This window comes from Populus euphratica, unplaced genomic scaffold (genome assembly GCF_000495115.2).
Source record: "Populus euphratica unplaced genomic scaffold, PopEup_1.0 scaffold403.1, whole genome shotgun sequence".
NCBI lineage: Eukaryota > Viridiplantae > Streptophyta > Magnoliopsida > Malpighiales > Salicaceae > Populus > Populus euphratica.
Window position 1 is genome coordinate 56,843 of NW_011500081.1, and position 17,012 is coordinate 73,854.

The 17,012-nt window shown below is 36.5% G+C and overlaps 3 protein-coding genes across 8 annotated transcripts; all 3 read right to left on the reverse strand.

Moving 5' to 3' along the window:
* Positions 1-2,328: 2,328 nt before the first annotated feature.
* On the reverse strand, positions 2,329-6,269 carry LOC105108792 (Pentatricopeptide repeat (PPR-like) superfamily protein). Of its 5 annotated transcripts, none has more exons than XM_011003249.1 (3): positions 4,206-6,269; positions 3,122-3,181; positions 2,329-2,892 (listed from the first exon to the last, which is right to left on the reverse strand). In XM_011003249.1, exon 1 carries the CDS (start codon positions 6,155-6,157, stop codon positions 4,442-4,444), a length of 1,716 nt encoding a protein of 571 aa, XP_011001551.1. In that variant the 5' UTR covers positions 6,158-6,269; the 3' UTR covers positions 2,329-2,892; positions 3,122-3,181; positions 4,206-4,441. The 5 variants fall into 5 exon arrangements, with proteins under 5 accessions (XP_011001551.1, XP_011001548.1, XP_011001550.1 ...); XM_011003246.1 differs by having other exon boundaries at positions 2,329-2,968; XM_011003248.1 differs by having other exon boundaries at positions 3,615-6,269.
* A 291-nt stretch (positions 6,270-6,560) lies between these two features.
* On the reverse strand, positions 6,561-10,196 carry LOC105108795 (Pentatricopeptide repeat (PPR) superfamily protein). The gene is made up of 2 exons (XM_011003252.1): positions 8,162-10,196; positions 6,561-7,076 (listed from the first exon to the last, which is right to left on the reverse strand). Exon 1 carries the CDS (start codon positions 10,074-10,076, stop codon positions 8,244-8,246), a length of 1,833 nt encoding a protein of 610 aa, XP_011001554.1. The 5' UTR covers positions 10,077-10,196; the 3' UTR covers positions 6,561-7,076; positions 8,162-8,243.
* Positions 10,197-12,594: 2,398 nt separating this feature from the next.
* Positions 12,595-14,307, reverse strand: LOC105108794 (putative disease resistance protein RGA4). 2 transcript variants are annotated; one of them, XM_011003251.1, is made up of 2 exons: positions 12,947-14,307; positions 12,595-12,905 (listed from the first exon to the last, which is right to left on the reverse strand). In XM_011003251.1, the coding sequence occupies exon 1, from the start codon at positions 14,003-14,005 to the stop codon at positions 13,229-13,231; it is 777 nt and encodes a 258-aa protein (XP_011001553.1). In that variant the 5' UTR covers positions 14,006-14,307; the 3' UTR covers positions 12,595-12,905; positions 12,947-13,228. The 2 variants fall into 2 exon arrangements, with proteins under 2 accessions (XP_011001553.1, XP_011001552.1); XM_011003250.1 differs by having other exon boundaries at positions 12,595-12,900; positions 12,941-14,307.
* Positions 14,308-17,012: the final 2,705 nt, after the last annotated feature.

Consider the following 17,012-nt stretch of genomic DNA (forward strand, 5'->3'; position numbering starts at 1 on the left):
AAAATTTAAAAAGTAAGGGTTTTTAGAAGGGTTTTTTTTTTTTTTTTTTTTTAAGGAAGCCGATTATCTCAGAAAAAGCAAGTAAAAAAGGATAATGAGAGAAGCAGAGTAAGCAAAATCAACACTGGGTTGACTTGATATAAGAACAGGGTATTAAAAAAATTAAAATAATATTATTTTAAATAAAAAAACTAAAAAATATTTGTACATTTTAACCTAAATAGTCAAGTTATAAGTTAATCAAGGTTTTTTCGATTGAATCCTATCATATTAATTATTTATCTAATTTGTTTTTTTATAAAAACCGACCTCATCCTTATATATACACATACACAATAAAATCTAATATATCTTAAATTCATCTTTAGATTTTTGAAAAAAACATCTTTCAATTGTTTCCATCATGTACCTAGAGGATTGAATTATTTGTATATATTGATTCCAAGATTCGAGCAAAACAATCAATGACATAGACAAATCACATTTACCATAAATCCCATTGTTTTTAACTTAAACCACCATTAATAGGAGCACCAACTCTTAAACAATGCTAAGCCCGTGGGACTGAAGCTGTCTTGTCGCATCGCAATGGACACTTTAATCCACGAAATCACAGACTAACGTAGTGGCCACTCATGCTTTAATCATTTCTCACCAAGAAGTCGAAAACTAAGACATGGTTTAAAGTCCAAACTAATGGCAGCCATTTGAGGAGATCTGAAAAGTAGTTCGTCTTAATTAAGACGGAGAAAACATCGTTATCTACGTCTTGGAAGGTAGCAGAAAAGGGTGGTGAAAGAAGACGACTTTGGAAGGGAAGAGACGAGAGAACAGCTGGCTTGAAGGGTGTGAACCAGCCATTTCTTGAGAAGCTAGCCACAAATAAATTACTAGCATCCAGTGCACGCACGCCCGTAGAATCTCACTCACTTTCCGCAGAGGATGACCAAACCCTAACTAGGCCAAGCTAGCTATGATGGCAAATTGCCATTATGTAGTTTTCCTTGAATCAATAAATGAAAAGAAAGCAACCACGCAGAAGAAAGAGATCTGCTTTCCTGGCTGGCCATGGCAGGCTGCTACCCATTTTGTATGCTGAACTCTTACAACTGCTCAGCATGGTCCCCCTTCCTCCCCTAACTTTTCCTTGTTACAGGGATGCAATGCAGCCCATTCCACCTTTTCTTTTATCATTGTCTCATTCTTTTGATACTTCATTTTCTAGCTAAATAATTGATGGAAAAAAAAAAAGATGTTAGAGAGTAAATTAGAGATCTTTTTAAAAATATTTCTGTTTGGAAATATATAAAATAATATATTTTTAAAATTCAGACATAGCACATCAAAAAATCTAAAAACACTAAAAATAAACTAAAAATAAAAAATCTCAAATTTTACTGAAAAATAAATTGATCACAACCTCATATAGGATATTAACAGGATATTCGTAAAAGGGAAAGGGAACAATAATAAATTTGGTTACAGATACTGACCATCATGCTATACGCTATGGTATGTTAATGCTAAAACTAGAAAGGAATATCATGGGTTTCAAAATGAATCTGTTTCTTTGGAGATGGCGACATAAAATTGTAGAAAGGGAACGGTAGATCATTTCCTGGCTGGCTATGGTACGTCTGTGGATTTTTTCTTTTTTTAGTGAATGCTAGATCATTTATGCTCCACTGAATCTGTAATTTATCGACTCGAAACTTTACCCGACTCGGGTAGAGTTTCATGTTCACCTAGCCAACTTGTGGATTGATTGGGCTGTGTTAAAGGCCGGTTTATTTGGGGGCTTCGTATTTATTGTGTGCATACCATATAAAGAGCAGTAGATAGGAGGAAGGCGGCTGTATCTCTATTTGTTGGGAATTATATTAACCGTGTATACAGAGGAGCGGCCTTTCCTGGAAGCTCCCCTGAGGAGGGAGAGAGAGCTTTTCCGGCACTGTAGGAATTGGGCAGGTTTGGTTGTGGATGTATATGAAGCTCTCGTACTCAAGGAGAGGCGTTGGGAGACCTTGCGTTTTGCTGTAACTTTAGCTAACTGTATCCGATGCAATACCATTGCTGGTGGTGGGTGCGGTGCTCAAGAAGGGAATCAGAGCCGGTGACAGAGGGTGTCTAAAATATAAAGTATTTTCAACTTTGTTTTGTCTAAATAAACCAAATCAATTGACTTTTTAAGTATTTTTCAATAACTTTTAATAACAAAACCCATGAATTTATTATTATTAAATTTATATAAACCATCAATTTAATAAATTATATTAAAAATCATGTACCAATCAATGAGTTTATTGTAATTTTATCTCAAATAATCAATTTAATGAATTATAATCATAATATGAATCTTTTCGCATTTAATATGACATGAAATAATTAACAACACGTCAATTAAATTACAAAAATGACATGAACAAATTAATAAGGCATAATTTTTTATTTTTTTAAAAATTACTCTCCCCGGCAGTTTTACTTGTTTCGAGTTGGAGAGAAAGACTACTGTGAAGCTTGAACACAAAATGCCTTCCGGTTGGGTGCCTGGAGTATGGTTCTCCATAGGAGGTGACAGTTGCTCGGGGATCATCTACAGGCATGAATTTCCTCCTAAACAAATGTTCTTTCCACACTTTGTACATCTCTTCAATTGGTACGTGCTTCCTTTCAGGCAAGAAAGGAATAAAGGAAGAAGTCATAATTGCCACAAACTCGGAAAGAAGATGAACAGGCCACATTTCATCAGGGAAAGCATAGGAAGAAACAATTGAGCAATAGAGAAGGCGAAAAACATATTAACCGAGAGTACGATGCTTTGCCCGGCTGACCGGATTTCACTTGGCATTGCGAAAGCAGGAACAAAGAAGCAGATACATGCCACAACTATACCTGCATACCAATGTGACATTTAAGTCACGTCTGCAGATGTTCCAAATTTCCGTTTAATAAGAGCTGCAAGCAAAATCTGCACATGTAATTACATTAAATGAATTGCATAAACACGACAAGGGACAGGGTGAACCCCTGAATATGATAGATATGAAAACAAAGAAGCAAGCATGATGTATATAGAATCCTGTGCAAAAGAGAAAATAGTGGATTGAGTTCATGATCATACCTGTGACGCTAGCAGGCTCATTTTCGCACCCATATTGCAGAATCTGGTTGCAGGTAGCAGCTGGTAGAGACAATAGAGAAGAAAATCAGAGGAAATAAAAACCATATGCAGCACTGCAACTTGTTTGTGTTGTTTCTCTAATTCTTGTTGCGACCTGTGACTGATCCTTAGCTAAAGATGAAGGTATTTGCTTTATCACATTGTTATTATAGTTCTAAGCTGAGCTAACTAGTGTCATTAGGCTACATTGAGTGGTGTTATTTATTGTGTAATCAATTTAAAAAATTCAAGATTCCAAGTAGGTTCAATCTGCTATCCTTCCTACAATTACATGGTGACCAAATAGCACGAGTAGGATTGGAAGTTATGTGATCTGAATTCCAGTGTTAAAAGTAATGTACTCAATGAAATCTAGTGACCCGGAAAACTTTTGGCAGTCTTGTACTTTTCACAAAATGGAATTTATAGACTTCTGAAAAGTTTGGATACTTACAAAATTCAAAGAAAGCTTTGTATGAAGGCCCAGGTATGGTTTTGTTAAATTGGGATGCCTCAGATGAAGATCCTTGCAGGTGGTCTGGCATTTCCAGCTCCTTTGCTCGAGACCATCTATTAAAGATGTAAGAGATGATACATCAAAATTTTCTATCAAAACTCCGTATTATATATGCTAGTCTTTCTCTAATTAGATCCTAGCACATGGTACATATGAGGTGCATTTATCAGTGAATCAAGTTATAACCATTTTTTTGTTGGAGTTATATTTTTGCAGAAACGTATCCAGGTATTTTTTTTTAAGGGGATTTCTTGCCCCAGAGGTGGGTCGGATCAAGAACTTGCAACAACTGTACGTTTATTTATTCTTCTTCTTTTTATTGTTTGTCCTAACATTATACTGAAACTAGTTGTTAAGGTACATGCTTTGGACATAACTAATAATTCCATAAAAAGTAATGTTTTGCAACGAAGAACAAGGGGATACTCAAAACATAAGTGCGTGATTTCCCATCTCTATGTGATTTTTTTGAACAAATTTCTATGTGAAATTGAAAAGATCAAATAGGTAAAATATTAGATGCCTTATCATGCTAAAAAACTTGATTCATTCATACGGAACTGCTGATATTAGTTTCTATACAACAGGATTGGATCGTTTTCAGTGCCCTCTCCCACACTGTGTGTCTTGCAGTCTCTGTTAGTCTGTCCCAAAATGTGGGTGTGTGTTTCAAATCTTTGCGGATTCTTTTACCAATGTTACCATTATCTCAAAGGCTCCATCTTTCACGGAATTCTGCTTTGCCACTTCACGCCAAGAGTCCTTTAAATATTCAATTCTGTAAAATTTTTGGCTTTGGAGATCATGTTTAAGATGGAAGCTGACGGTTTCAGTTGCAATTCTATCATCTTGTCTAATAAAACCTCAGCTTCTTCCCACTTCCCATCCTTGCATAGGACTCCGATGATAGAACTGTAGCTAGCCACATTTGGAACCAACCCCTTAGCTTCCATTTCTCTAAGCAACCTCAAAGCCCTATAGGAGTTATCCTCTTTGCAGTAACCATGGATCATTGTATTGTATATCACGTCACTTGGTTCCACGTGTATTTCACCCATTGATCTAAACAGTTTTGATGATTCTTTCATGTTACCTTTCATGCACAGACCATGTATTAGCACACCATAGACGTAGACATCAGGAACCAAACCAAACTTCTCCATAGAGGAATAAATTTGAAATGCTTTCTCCATTTCTTGCAATCGAACATAAGCATCAATTAAAACAGTACATGTCACTTTAGAAGGAGAAATGCCTCTCCCCTCCATCTCCCTTGCTAAATCAGCAACTCCTTTCCAATTTCCAGCCTTGGAATATCCTTCAATGAGAATATTATAGGTCACCAAAGATGGAGATAGACCATTTGACTTTAATTGATCTAGTAAACTTGAAGCCTTATCCAAATTCCCAACATCACAAAATCCACCTATTAATGTGTTATATGTGATTAAATTAGGACTAACAGCAGCTTTCTTCATTTGATCCACCAACTTCTCAGCCTCCCAAACCCTCTCCTCTCTACACATGCCACCGATCAAAGTATTATACGTGACGACATTTGCTTCTACACCTCTCTCACGCATTTCATCAAACAAGTCAAAAGCTCTGCATATTTTTCCTTCACTGCAATACTCATTCATCAAACAATTATACGTATACAAATTGGGAAACAGCCCATTAATCTTCATCTTCTCAAACAAATCAAAACCATCTTTCTTAAGTCCTTTCTTAAACAACCCATTAATCAATACCGTAAAAGTATACTGATTTGCAACCAAACCCATCTCTCCCATCTTATCAAAAAACAACCTAGCTCTTTCAATATCACCATTCTTACAACAACCATCAATCAAAGTAGTGTATATGACAACATTAGGAGAAAGACCCATGTCTTGTAAAAGACCCAACAGTTGAAAACTTCTATCCAAATTACCATTTTGACAACAACCCTTGATCATTATCCCAAAACTATAGACATCAAGCTTAACCGTCTCTTTCAATTCATTAAAAACCAACCAAGCTTTCTCAAAACAATTTGATCCCACAAGAGAACCCAAGAGACTATTAAAAATGTTAGGGCGAAAGACAAGACCTTTATCAACCATTTCATTGAAAAAGACGAGGGCTTTGTCTAGTAATTGAGATTTAAGATGGGCATTGATGATTGTTTCATAGAGAGGAGCAGTACTCATAGATGGGTTCTGGTTCTGGTTTTGATTATGTGTTAAATGGTGGAGAAGAGATGGGACAGTGAAAAAGGGAGAGGAGATTCTGTTGGAAAGTATTTGGAGGAGGAGAGATTGTGCATGGGGAAGTTTGTGATGGTCAAGAAGGTGTTGGAGAAGGAAAGAAATGGAGTGGTGAGTTTGTTGGAAGCCTTGTTGAATCGAGGAGTTGAAGAGTGATAAGGCTTGAAGAGGAGGGATTTTCACCATTTTTGGGATCAAAATCAGCGCTTGCTGCTTCCCCATTTCTTGCATTCTCTTCTGCCTTGTCAATTTGATTCGTCTTGTTTTTGGCTTCTTGCCTTGTCTTGGTCGACTGAAACTGATTCGTGGTCGCTTTAAGCAAGAAACGACGCTGTTCCTTTGAAATCCAATAAATATGATTACTACGATATAAATATTATCCGATCTACAATCCAATCCAAATCAGTCCATGATTAAATTATAAATATTAATGCTGTGCACATATAAATAGGATAAAAAAAAATATGATGAAATTATATATATAGAATAATAGATATTTTTTAAATAATAGATATCTGATAAATATAATATAAATATTTAAATTCATTGTTCAAAAAATATGAAATATGATATGAAAATAGTAGAAAAACATGTATATATATCTATTGTCACCATTCTTTTTTCTTTTTTTTTTGAAATTTTCTACTTATGGGCTAATTATTAAAAAAATAATATAATTCTCTGATACAAAATATTCTCGTATGAATAATTTATTCAGGTTTTGGTGGCTGAACTGAACTTCAAGCTATGCAGCAAGGTTTACAATTTTACATCATGCTTGGAAGCTTGGGATTTAGAAAGATGATTCTTAAAGTTGATTCTCAGGAAGCCTTTCGTATGGTCAGGGAGGGCAATTCTTTATTTCATCCATACGATGCTCTAGTTGCTGATATTAATGAGCTGTTTAACAGCAACTGGTCCTGCAAAATTACTCGTTCTTGGAGAGGGTAAAAGCTTTGGCAAAGTTGGGTGCCTCTGGTTCTGATTCCTTTGTTGAATGCTCTGAACTTCAAATTTAGGTCCTCCGATTCTGATATTAATGAGCTAGTAGTCTCTCTCCCTAAAGTGCTCTCTTATTTGCGAGTTCTGCAAGCATTACATGGTGATGCTGTGGTGTTCGTTTCTTGAGGAGCTAGTCTAGCTTCTGATACTATTATACCAAAAAAAGAAGAACAATTCACCAACAAATCGTTACTGAAATTTTGAAACTAAATTTTTGCGTGCTAGAGATTCGAAGTTCAATCATATTACATGCCTTCAGTCAACAATCTGAGTGAATCCAACCGGAAAAATACAGACAACATTTAGCAAAAACTTTACAAAGTATCTTGAAGCTAAGGATTTCAAACGCTTCACAAGGGTTAAGGACGTAAGTGATTTCATTCATCAAACCAACTTAAGCCCAAGAACAAGCTTACACCTATGCTCACAGAATGAGCTCTTCAACATTGCTTTGAAATGTCTGTGCATTACATATATATGGCAATAGGATAACAGTAAAGATAATGTTTCCTGAAAACAAATGGCGTTCTTATAGTAGCAAGTAATTGTTACATATGCAAAAACAATGCTTAAGAGATGTTTCAAGTAAGAGTAGATGAAACTATGATCGGCTACAAAGAGCAGAACTTTGTGAGGGGCATGACACAGTAAATTAATGAATCAGCAAAACTTAAGCGATCAGTTCATAGACCAGCAGTAAGTTTTTTATTAATTGTAGCTACCAAGATGATCAGCTGACTCTACTATTTCTGGACTTAAATCAGATGAGTTGGGTTAGTAGAGTCAAGGATAAGCTTATTAAAAGCTTATAGCATGCAGTAACTGCAAAAAGAACTACGGTCTCAAAAGATGGTTAAGGTATGATGAAGAATTAACGCAGTATATAGCATAATCCACTAGACATTGCATTCCCTTTATTAAAAAATGGTCATAAATTGAAATTAAAGACAGAGCAAGGGAGGACAGAAAGAAGTGAACAAACAGTACATGGCAGATACCCTCCATTAAAAGCTATGCTACTCTTGCTGACAAGAAAACTTTAAAGATCTTGTTTTTCTAATTATTTATTTTATTTTTGGATAAAAGAATCGTTCTACTTGTTAAAAGGTATGTATTTATACAGTTCAATCCTTGACATATGATAGTAGGTTACAAGTGCTATAAACTCTGTGTTCTGCGTCCAGAAATCTAAAGTCAAGTAAATCAATTAGCCAGTTTGCTGAGAGATCTTACCTACGCTCTGATCAACTGAGAGATCAAATCTAAGTTTATCAACTATCAACGGTCTGTATATGAAATATGCAACCGTCAGAAATCATCTCTTTTGACGATCTTTAGAAGCTTTGCTCAACTCATTCAATAGTGATCTATAAGATGCATAGTCAGAAACAAGCCCCATTTCAGTCTTGAAATTTTGGAAGTCTCCTAGTTTCCCATGTTTGCAATGCCCTTGTAATAAAATGTTGTAAGTAATGTCATCTGGAACTACACCCAAATTGAGCATTGCATTCAAAAGCATATCAGCATTTTTCACCTGGCCTTGCTTGCAGAGTCCATTCATAAGCACATTGTAAGTGATCACTCCTGGTATATGTCCATCGCTCTGCATCTCTTTGAGCAACTTAAATCCCATCTTCACATCACCCTTCTTACAGAACCCATCCATGACCATGGTATATGTGCCATCATCTGGTTTCAAACCCGCTCTCAACATCTCCCTCAATGTTCTCTCTGCATCTGCTATTTTTCCATCTCTACACAATCCAGAAATAATGGCTGTGAAGGCTACATTATCTAGCTGAATACCTGCTTTTACCATTTCCTTCTTCATCTCCAAAGCCAATTCCAAATCTCCCTCCTTGCAACTACCATCCAAAAGTGTAGTGTACGTAAATTTATCAAGTCTCAAACCTCTCTTAGTCATCTCGCCAACAAACTTCCTTGCTTCCCTAAAATATCCACTCTTACAAAGGCCATTGACGAGTGTATTGTACAACACCAAATCAGCTTTCAAACCTTTAGTAAACATTTGCTGATAAATTTCCAAGGCCAAATCAACTCTCCCATTCTTGCACTGCCCACTAATCAATGTGGTAAAAGTAACATCATTAGGAACCAGTCCTCTATCACACATTTCCTTAAACAAATGATTCGCATCATCCAACTGACACGCCTTACACAACCCATCAATCAAAGCACTATAAGTAAAAACATCAGGGAAAACCCTAAACTCCTCCATTACCATCTTCAACCTAAAACCCTCGTCTAAATTTCCTGATTTACAGTAACCATTAATCAAAGTATTAAAACTAACAGCAGTGGGCTGCAGACCTGTCTTCCGAATTTCATCAAAAATCGATTGAGCATCCTTAACTTTACCTTCTTTACACAATCTATTCATTAAAATATTAAAACTATACACATTTGGTGGATACCCAGAATCCAAGATCTCCAGATAAAACTTCAAAGCTACCATAGGAGAGCTCATTTTAATCATTCTTTCAAGCAAACACTTGCAACCATTAAATGGGATTTTCAAATTATGCTTCTTTGTCAATCTAAAACACTGAATAGCATCAGACACGTAACCAAATTCAGTATACACACTCATTAAAGCATCAAAAACAAAACTTGACGCAAGGGTACCTTTAGTTTCAAGAATTGAAGCAAAAACGGAAGAAGCTGATCCTTTCCCTTTACGCGAAACAACAAAATGGAGCAAACACTCAGCTTGTTGGTTCATTCGATGTGCAATGAGGAAATGAACCATGCTGCAATAAGACTGAACTGTGTGGCTAAAAGTAGGGTATGAAGATAGAAAGTCAAAGAAAGAAAGGAGGGATTTTGGAGGTAGAAAGTAAGGATTTTGGTTAACGAGGCTAATAAAGTGATGGGCTTTGAATGAAGGTAGGATGTTTTTGAGAGAAATGTGAAGTGGTTTTGTTTCAATGTTTTTTATTGCTTCAGAGATTGTTGTGAGAATCGGAGATTCATCGCGTGAAGGCGGCGGCGACTGTCTTGGTGGGGGTTGTGGGGGTGGTGAGTACCAAGTGGAGAAGGCGCAGAGGGTTTTTGGAGGAGAGAGGTGGGTTTTAGGGAGTTTGAAAGTAGCCATTTCATTTGTTTCTTGGTTTGCTGCTGCCTTCATTTGATAATCATAGACGAGTTGAAAGCTAAATATAAAAAATCCAATAAGGATCAAATTAAAAACACAAACAAAAGGGGGAACCTTTCCATTCTTTTGTTTCACTCCATCCTCTTTTCCTCCCATATTTTCTTTACAAAATTCATATGGTAATAAGATTTCAAAAAGAAGTTCTTAATTAAAATAAATTCACAAGGAGATCCTCCATTAGATGTTGTAATAGTCAGAAGCTATTGAAATCTTGAGTTAAATTAGAGATAATTAATTTTCTTTTTCTTTTTTGATAGATTAAAAGTTAAGATAAGAGTTGAAGTGAAATTTGATGGACATTACACCTTTTTTTTCCTGCTCTCGTTTCTGGAGCAAAATGCCCCAATTGCACAATGCCTTTCTCACAGGGAACGACACTGTCATTATTTTCTTTTTCTTTGTAATTATAGAGCAGTCTTGCAATTCTCCATTTCATTCTTAAAAACACAATAATTTTATGACCAAATTTACCTATGTAGTGAAAATAGAACTCCCACGCACACATAGAATCACATGTGACCGACATGGGGTCACTTTTGGTAGGTGTGGACCGGATGTCATCAAGCATGAGAAGCCTCTCAAATTGGTGTCCAACCATTCTTCATTTTTAGAATTGAGACGAGGAATTTCTTCTAATCAACTCCTTGACCATTAGGTTAATTCAGGAGAAATTTTTTCAGTCTACCGTGGTTTTTATCATAGTTATCATGTCCATTCGGGGATTAATTTTAAAAAAAAATATTATTGATTAATACTACGATTTCACCTTGTTTTATCCTATCTTATCTTAGTTTCCTCAGCCAATAATGCATCTTAGCTTGAACCATACTTATCTTAGTTTCCTCAGCCAATAATGCAGCTTAGCTTGAACCATACTTCGTCCTAAACAAGCAGCATCAAAGAGCAATTTCAACACAGGATCAGTCGGTGCTAGTGGTTTTGTTTTGTCTAATTGTGGCATCAGAAGAAGAATAGTGATGTTGATTGATATTTGTACAAGTTCATCATCAAGTACCTAGTCGAAATCAAATCTTATAATTGATCTCTCCAACTACTGTTTTTATCCTTTCCTTCAAGGCACCTTCATAAGATCTTATAACACAAACTTGGAACATATATATATATATATGTAGTAAATTGGCCTTCATAAGATCTTATAACACAAACTTGTAACATATATATATATATAGTAAATTTGTCTTATAATTGATCTCTCCAACTACTGTTTTTATCCTTTCCTTCAAGGCACCTTCATAAGATCTTATAACACAAACTTGGAACATATATATATATATATGTAGTAAATTGGATTTATTATTATTCTAGGAAGGCAAAAGTTAAGGAGTGCCTCGTAGTGTAAATGAATTTAATTATTAAACTCACCTATTTTAATTGAGTTAAAAAAAGAAAAAAAGAAAAAATTAAAAATCAAAATATTAAACATGTGTAATTTTTATATGCTTATATGAGATCAAATCTTTCTTACTTTGAGATGAGAGAAAGGGAAAGTTTTCTATGTTTCGTAGTGTAATATTTAAGTGTTTCCATTGAAAAAAAGAAAAGAAAGGAAAAAAGTCATGGAAGAGATAAAAGTTTGTGTAGGTAACAATTTAAGAAGTTGCTGTACATTCACCCACCGTTGGCAGTTCTTGTGGCTCAACTGGCAACCACCCAACTACCGGAATATACCTTTCCGGCTGCTGACGCAGCGCGCTAAAGCTCTTGTATGTTCACCACATCTTCCCTTGTGCCACAAACAACCGAATGTCTTAGCCAACAACCTTGTAAGAAAAATTTCGACTTGTTCTTCTTCTGCTTCATTCCACAAGTTTGATCACTATCCAATAATGAGATACTTTTTCCGCGATGAAGATGATCATCTCTATCAAAGATCTCGACGCCATAAGATCTCTTGCTGCTTGACTCTATAAGATAGTCAAGGTGCTTTGAAATGCTCTCTACCTCATAGTTATCAAGTAGAGAATTATCTGCACCGATTTGACTAGGTGCTTCTGAGCCATCCATGGTATCTTCCTTCACTCTCGATCTCATATATTCTAGCTTGTATCTTGACGGTCTTGGAGCTTGACGAGAACCTGTAACATCAGATTCACAGATAGGCTTTCCTTCTGACCCTGAGCCATGTTGGTACCATGCCCATGCAGCCGCCTTTACTAGGGCTAAATCACCAGTGCTGTCACCACCTTTAGGTTTCTTTTTCTCCATAAAAACCTTGAAGGGAGTAATAAAAGGCATAGGGGATTTGTATTGGAAGAATATGTGGAAATATCTATAGATAGAAAGAAAGTTGGTATTTCCCTACTAGAAGAAGGCATTATCCCTACTAGAAGCCTTGAATTAGGTGGAAGTTGGGGGCCCTCGGAGGACTAGTTTGCTGTCATGTCTTGTGAACGTGTACCATTCTCACTTGTCCACGTATGATCAAGTGTTTATTATACTTGAACCTTGTCATGCTCATTAACATTTTCTTACGATGAATTTGATGCCCATGTATTGCCATGAACTCCATATAACATCAAGGAGTCTTGTGCCCCATTACATTAAGAAACAACAGTTACATTACATTAAAAAAAAAAAATACGAAAAGTTTTGCTAAACTCAACGTGGATTTCCTCAAAATTAAAATACTGCACTCTCATCATCTTCAACCTTTCCCAAGAGAGAAGGAGACCGATTGATTTTTTTTTCCAACACTACATACCACGAAAGTTCCAGCAACTAATCCTCTATCAGACCTCCTCACTCTAAAAACCAATAGCTCCTCTCTCCCTTGCACCTTCACTAAAAAACCCAAATAGCTCCTCTCTCCCTTGCACCTTCACCAAAAAAAAAACCCATCTCATCTCACTGTTCAGACCTAAGAGAACCTGAGAACCATGGAGGAAGAAGAACATCACTATCGGCCACCACCCGAAGCACCAGTAACAGGCTAACATACTTCTCCGATAGACGTGACACCCACAACCAGCAGCTCCCACGGTGGTAGCTCCTCTAAACCACGACAGTCACGAAAACTTCTTCTCCTACCATCTTTGACCATCAACACAAACTTCTTCTCATCCGACAATGTTTCCATGTGCTGAACAGGATTTGTGGCCATTTTTTCAGCCATAGTTCCCAAACGAGTAGTGACAATAACTGCACTTCCCTTTAGCTCCACAACTCAATGCATCTTTCAATTTGCTCCAGTTATCATGGTCATCATTCCAAACATCATCCAATATGAGCAAAAACTTCTTACCTCCTAACTTTTCTTGGACGCATCGTAGAAGAACATCCAACTGTTGAATATTTGGAGAAGTGCGTTGAATGGACTCGATGATGGATGTTGTCAGTCTTTTTATGTTGAAATCAACTGATACGCACACCCAAATCCGCAAATGAAAATGCCCTTCTATTCTTCCGTCGTTGTAGACTAAATGAGAAAGTGTTGTTTTACCCAGCCCCCCCTTTCCATAAATAGAGAAATAATCTGAAATGGTGAGCAGCACGTTGACCAGATCTTGTTTCTCCTTGCCCCTTCCATAAATTTCTGATGCATTCACCCATGACCAAGTCTGACACCAATCAAAAATACCTGCTTCTATCTCCAAAGCCCCTTCACTTAGATGGAAATTGTGTCTCTCCTTGGCAATGGCATCTAGTTTTTCTCTAACATTCTTCAATTTATGCACCATTCTTTGTCGAAAAACAAGTGGATTATGATTGATAGGAAAGAAGGAACTAACTCGATATTTGAGATCTCTTGGCTGCTGATGCAACTGAGCTTCAATTGCAAACTCATCTAGCAAATCATCAGCATCATAAGCTGCATCCTTGATGTCTCTGAGCCACGCCTTTATAGGCCCACTCTTCCACTGCTTCTCCTCTGCATCTTGCATCACAGCTCGAATAGTTCTGAACGCGGTTGAGATTTTCAAGCTCAGTCTCTCGGCCCCCAGCCAGTCCAAGCTCTTGAAGAATTGGGGAATTCAAGTTCCCATGATTGTACTCGCGAGAGCAGGAATCAGCCATAGCTTGTTTTCGAATGGAAAATAATTGGATGTTGACAAGAAGTAGAATAGGTTCAAGGATAACCAAAAGCAGGGGTGTAAGCAAGAAACGGTATGTATTGAGAAGACAGAGCAGTGTGAGATGAGAATGGCAAAGGTGAAAGTGTTTGGTGATGAGCTTTTCTTCTGCTATCGATCAATTATTCATTACATTAGTGATTAATAATGTGGTGGTTCAATTTTATTAAGATATTAAAACTGCCGTCCCTGACTATATTGATTAGGCTCCACACAGTTCAGACTTGACTAGCTATGCTTACAATAAAGCAATTGAAGTTTCAAAGAAGGAACATGGCTGTGATTTGAAGACAGAATTTGTCTACTTGAATTGCCTTGTTTGTTAGCAAACGTCTTCTTCTCTACACAGTTTTTTTTTTTATCAGTGTCCAGTTTGTTAGCAAACGTCTTCTTCTCTACACTCAGTTTTTTTTTTTTTTTATCAGTGTCCGGTGCCCTTCGGTGACCCCATAACCATGCAGTCACGCTGCGCAGTGGCCAGACCCTCGGAAAAACCAATATTTTACAGCGCTAGTGAATGCAAGTTGCCCAAGATTGTAAATGCAAGCGCAGAAACAAGTACACCAGCCATGTTCTCTTCTGAAGTGAAAATGGGAACTGACACGGGTAAGATAAATGTTTTCCGAGTAGGGTTCCTTTTCTTTTATTTTATGACAAGGAGATAAGATGAAGAATGATTCAATATCGCAAAATCGACAGGATCAAAAGGGTTCTAAAATTAGAAGTGTAAGATCAAATATAGGAATTAGTATACTTCGAAGGCACAACAGTCCTTGGAACAAAAAAGAAAGAAAGAAAACTTGATTACGCCAGAGACGGGACAGCCAATAACACACCAGTACAGCATCCATGGAGCTATTTAACATCTTTCTGTATGCAGCAAGGTGGTCATGGCCATACCTGGTTTGTTTTTGAAGTTTTGAAGCTCCAGAACCATAGTTATTTGAACATATATGTTTACTCAAATGGAAAATCTTCACAGCAAACTTTAATTTACAATGCACTAGTGAACAGCCGTTCATAATCTGGAAAACAATGTAAATGCTATTATTAATAGTTTCACCTTATTAATAATTGACAGTTGCAATTGAAAATTTAACGGAATGCTTAGGAACCTGATGTTCTATTTTTAGGGACTCCAAGATCGAAGAACAGTGCACAGTGAACTTTTTTTTTTCCGGATTTAATTCAAATCAATGTGTTGCCATCCAATTAATCTGGTAATTAAAGAAGAAAGAAGGGTTCTTGAATAACAAGAAGAACAACAAAAGAAAAGAAACAGAGAGAAAGGGAAACTTTTAGTAACATTCAAGACTTACTATTTTTGAGAAAGGGAAACTTTTAGTAACATTCAACACTTGCTATTTTTTTTAACAAAATTAACATTCAACTCAAATCATTTTTTAACAAAATTAACATTCAACTCAAACCATTAACATTGTTTTTTTTCTTGAATCACAGAATATCTTGTCCCAGCTTTCACGTGCTAAACCAAGTCTTGACAGCCTGGAACTGATCTTTACACAGTGTTAAGCCACACAGCTCTCGGCCGTAAAAGATTTGATGCTAGAAAAGTTCAAACTGAAGATCTGAAGAGAGTAAACCTCCAAGCCCATAATTAAGTTTCACTAGACCAACCCCTTGGAGTTACCATTTACATTGTCTGCTTGCTATTCATGCTTCATTCATGGTCACCTCAATATTTCACTAATTTTCATTTTTAAAAAATATTGGGAGATGTGTCAAACTCATATTGATTATAATTTTAGAAAAAAAAAGAATAAAAAAAAAGCATGTAGAATGAATTGATTGAAAAGGCACCACTTATTAGTCTCATAGATTGTACTGCAGAAGATATAAAATAAAAACAGAACACAACGCCACCAAACTGCAAATTACCCGGGAATCTGAGCGAACGAATCTGATGCCCTTGGCAGGATATATCTTCGCCCCACTGAACCGGCAGAGTTCAGTCCTGAAATCATCCAGACCAGACAAGCTTGATGCTCATCATGATAACATATTGAAACCCTCAGATGAGATCATTTGCATATAAAAATGCTTCATTCCAAGCCCGATAAGTTTGATGGTTAACGATCGTGCTTCTAAAACCTCAACGAGATAATTTGATATTTACTCAAGAAATCAAAGTGGAACACATGACTAGTGTGATTATGGACATGTTGCAAGAAAAGGTTTTTACTCAAGAAATTACTAGAAAAAAAGGTGAAAGATGTTGTTCGGACGTATAGTAGGAATTTAATGATTATCAATTACATGTTGAAAGCTATAGAAAATATTAGTTTGGGAAGGTATGTTCTTCCCAAACTAACTTCAGAAAATGTTAGACGGAGAAATATTGCAATTTGAGCAGGAAATTATAGTTTTACCTTTTCTTACTATTGTTTCAAGAAATTTTAAGTACTCTTCCATTTGTGAATAATTTGATATTTCTTTAAGTATATTTTTTACTATTTCAGGTCAAAAGTGTAAGGACTATGGACACCACTTATCTCCATATTGGTATGATATTGTCCACTTTGGGTCTAAGCCCTCATGGATTTGTTCTTGGATTATACCCAAAAGACCTCATATCAATGGAGATATTTGTCCATCTTTATATACCCTTGATCCTCTTCATTTCTAACCAATGTGGGACTTTGATCGCATACCTAACAATCCTTCCCTCGAACAAAGGACCACCGAGCCTCTCCTCAAACGATCATTTATCCATCCACTCTCTGCCAACTAGAATTTTTCATTCTTTACTTCTCTTTACTTCATCGTGTTGGGGTCAGGACACGTCCATGAAGCATCC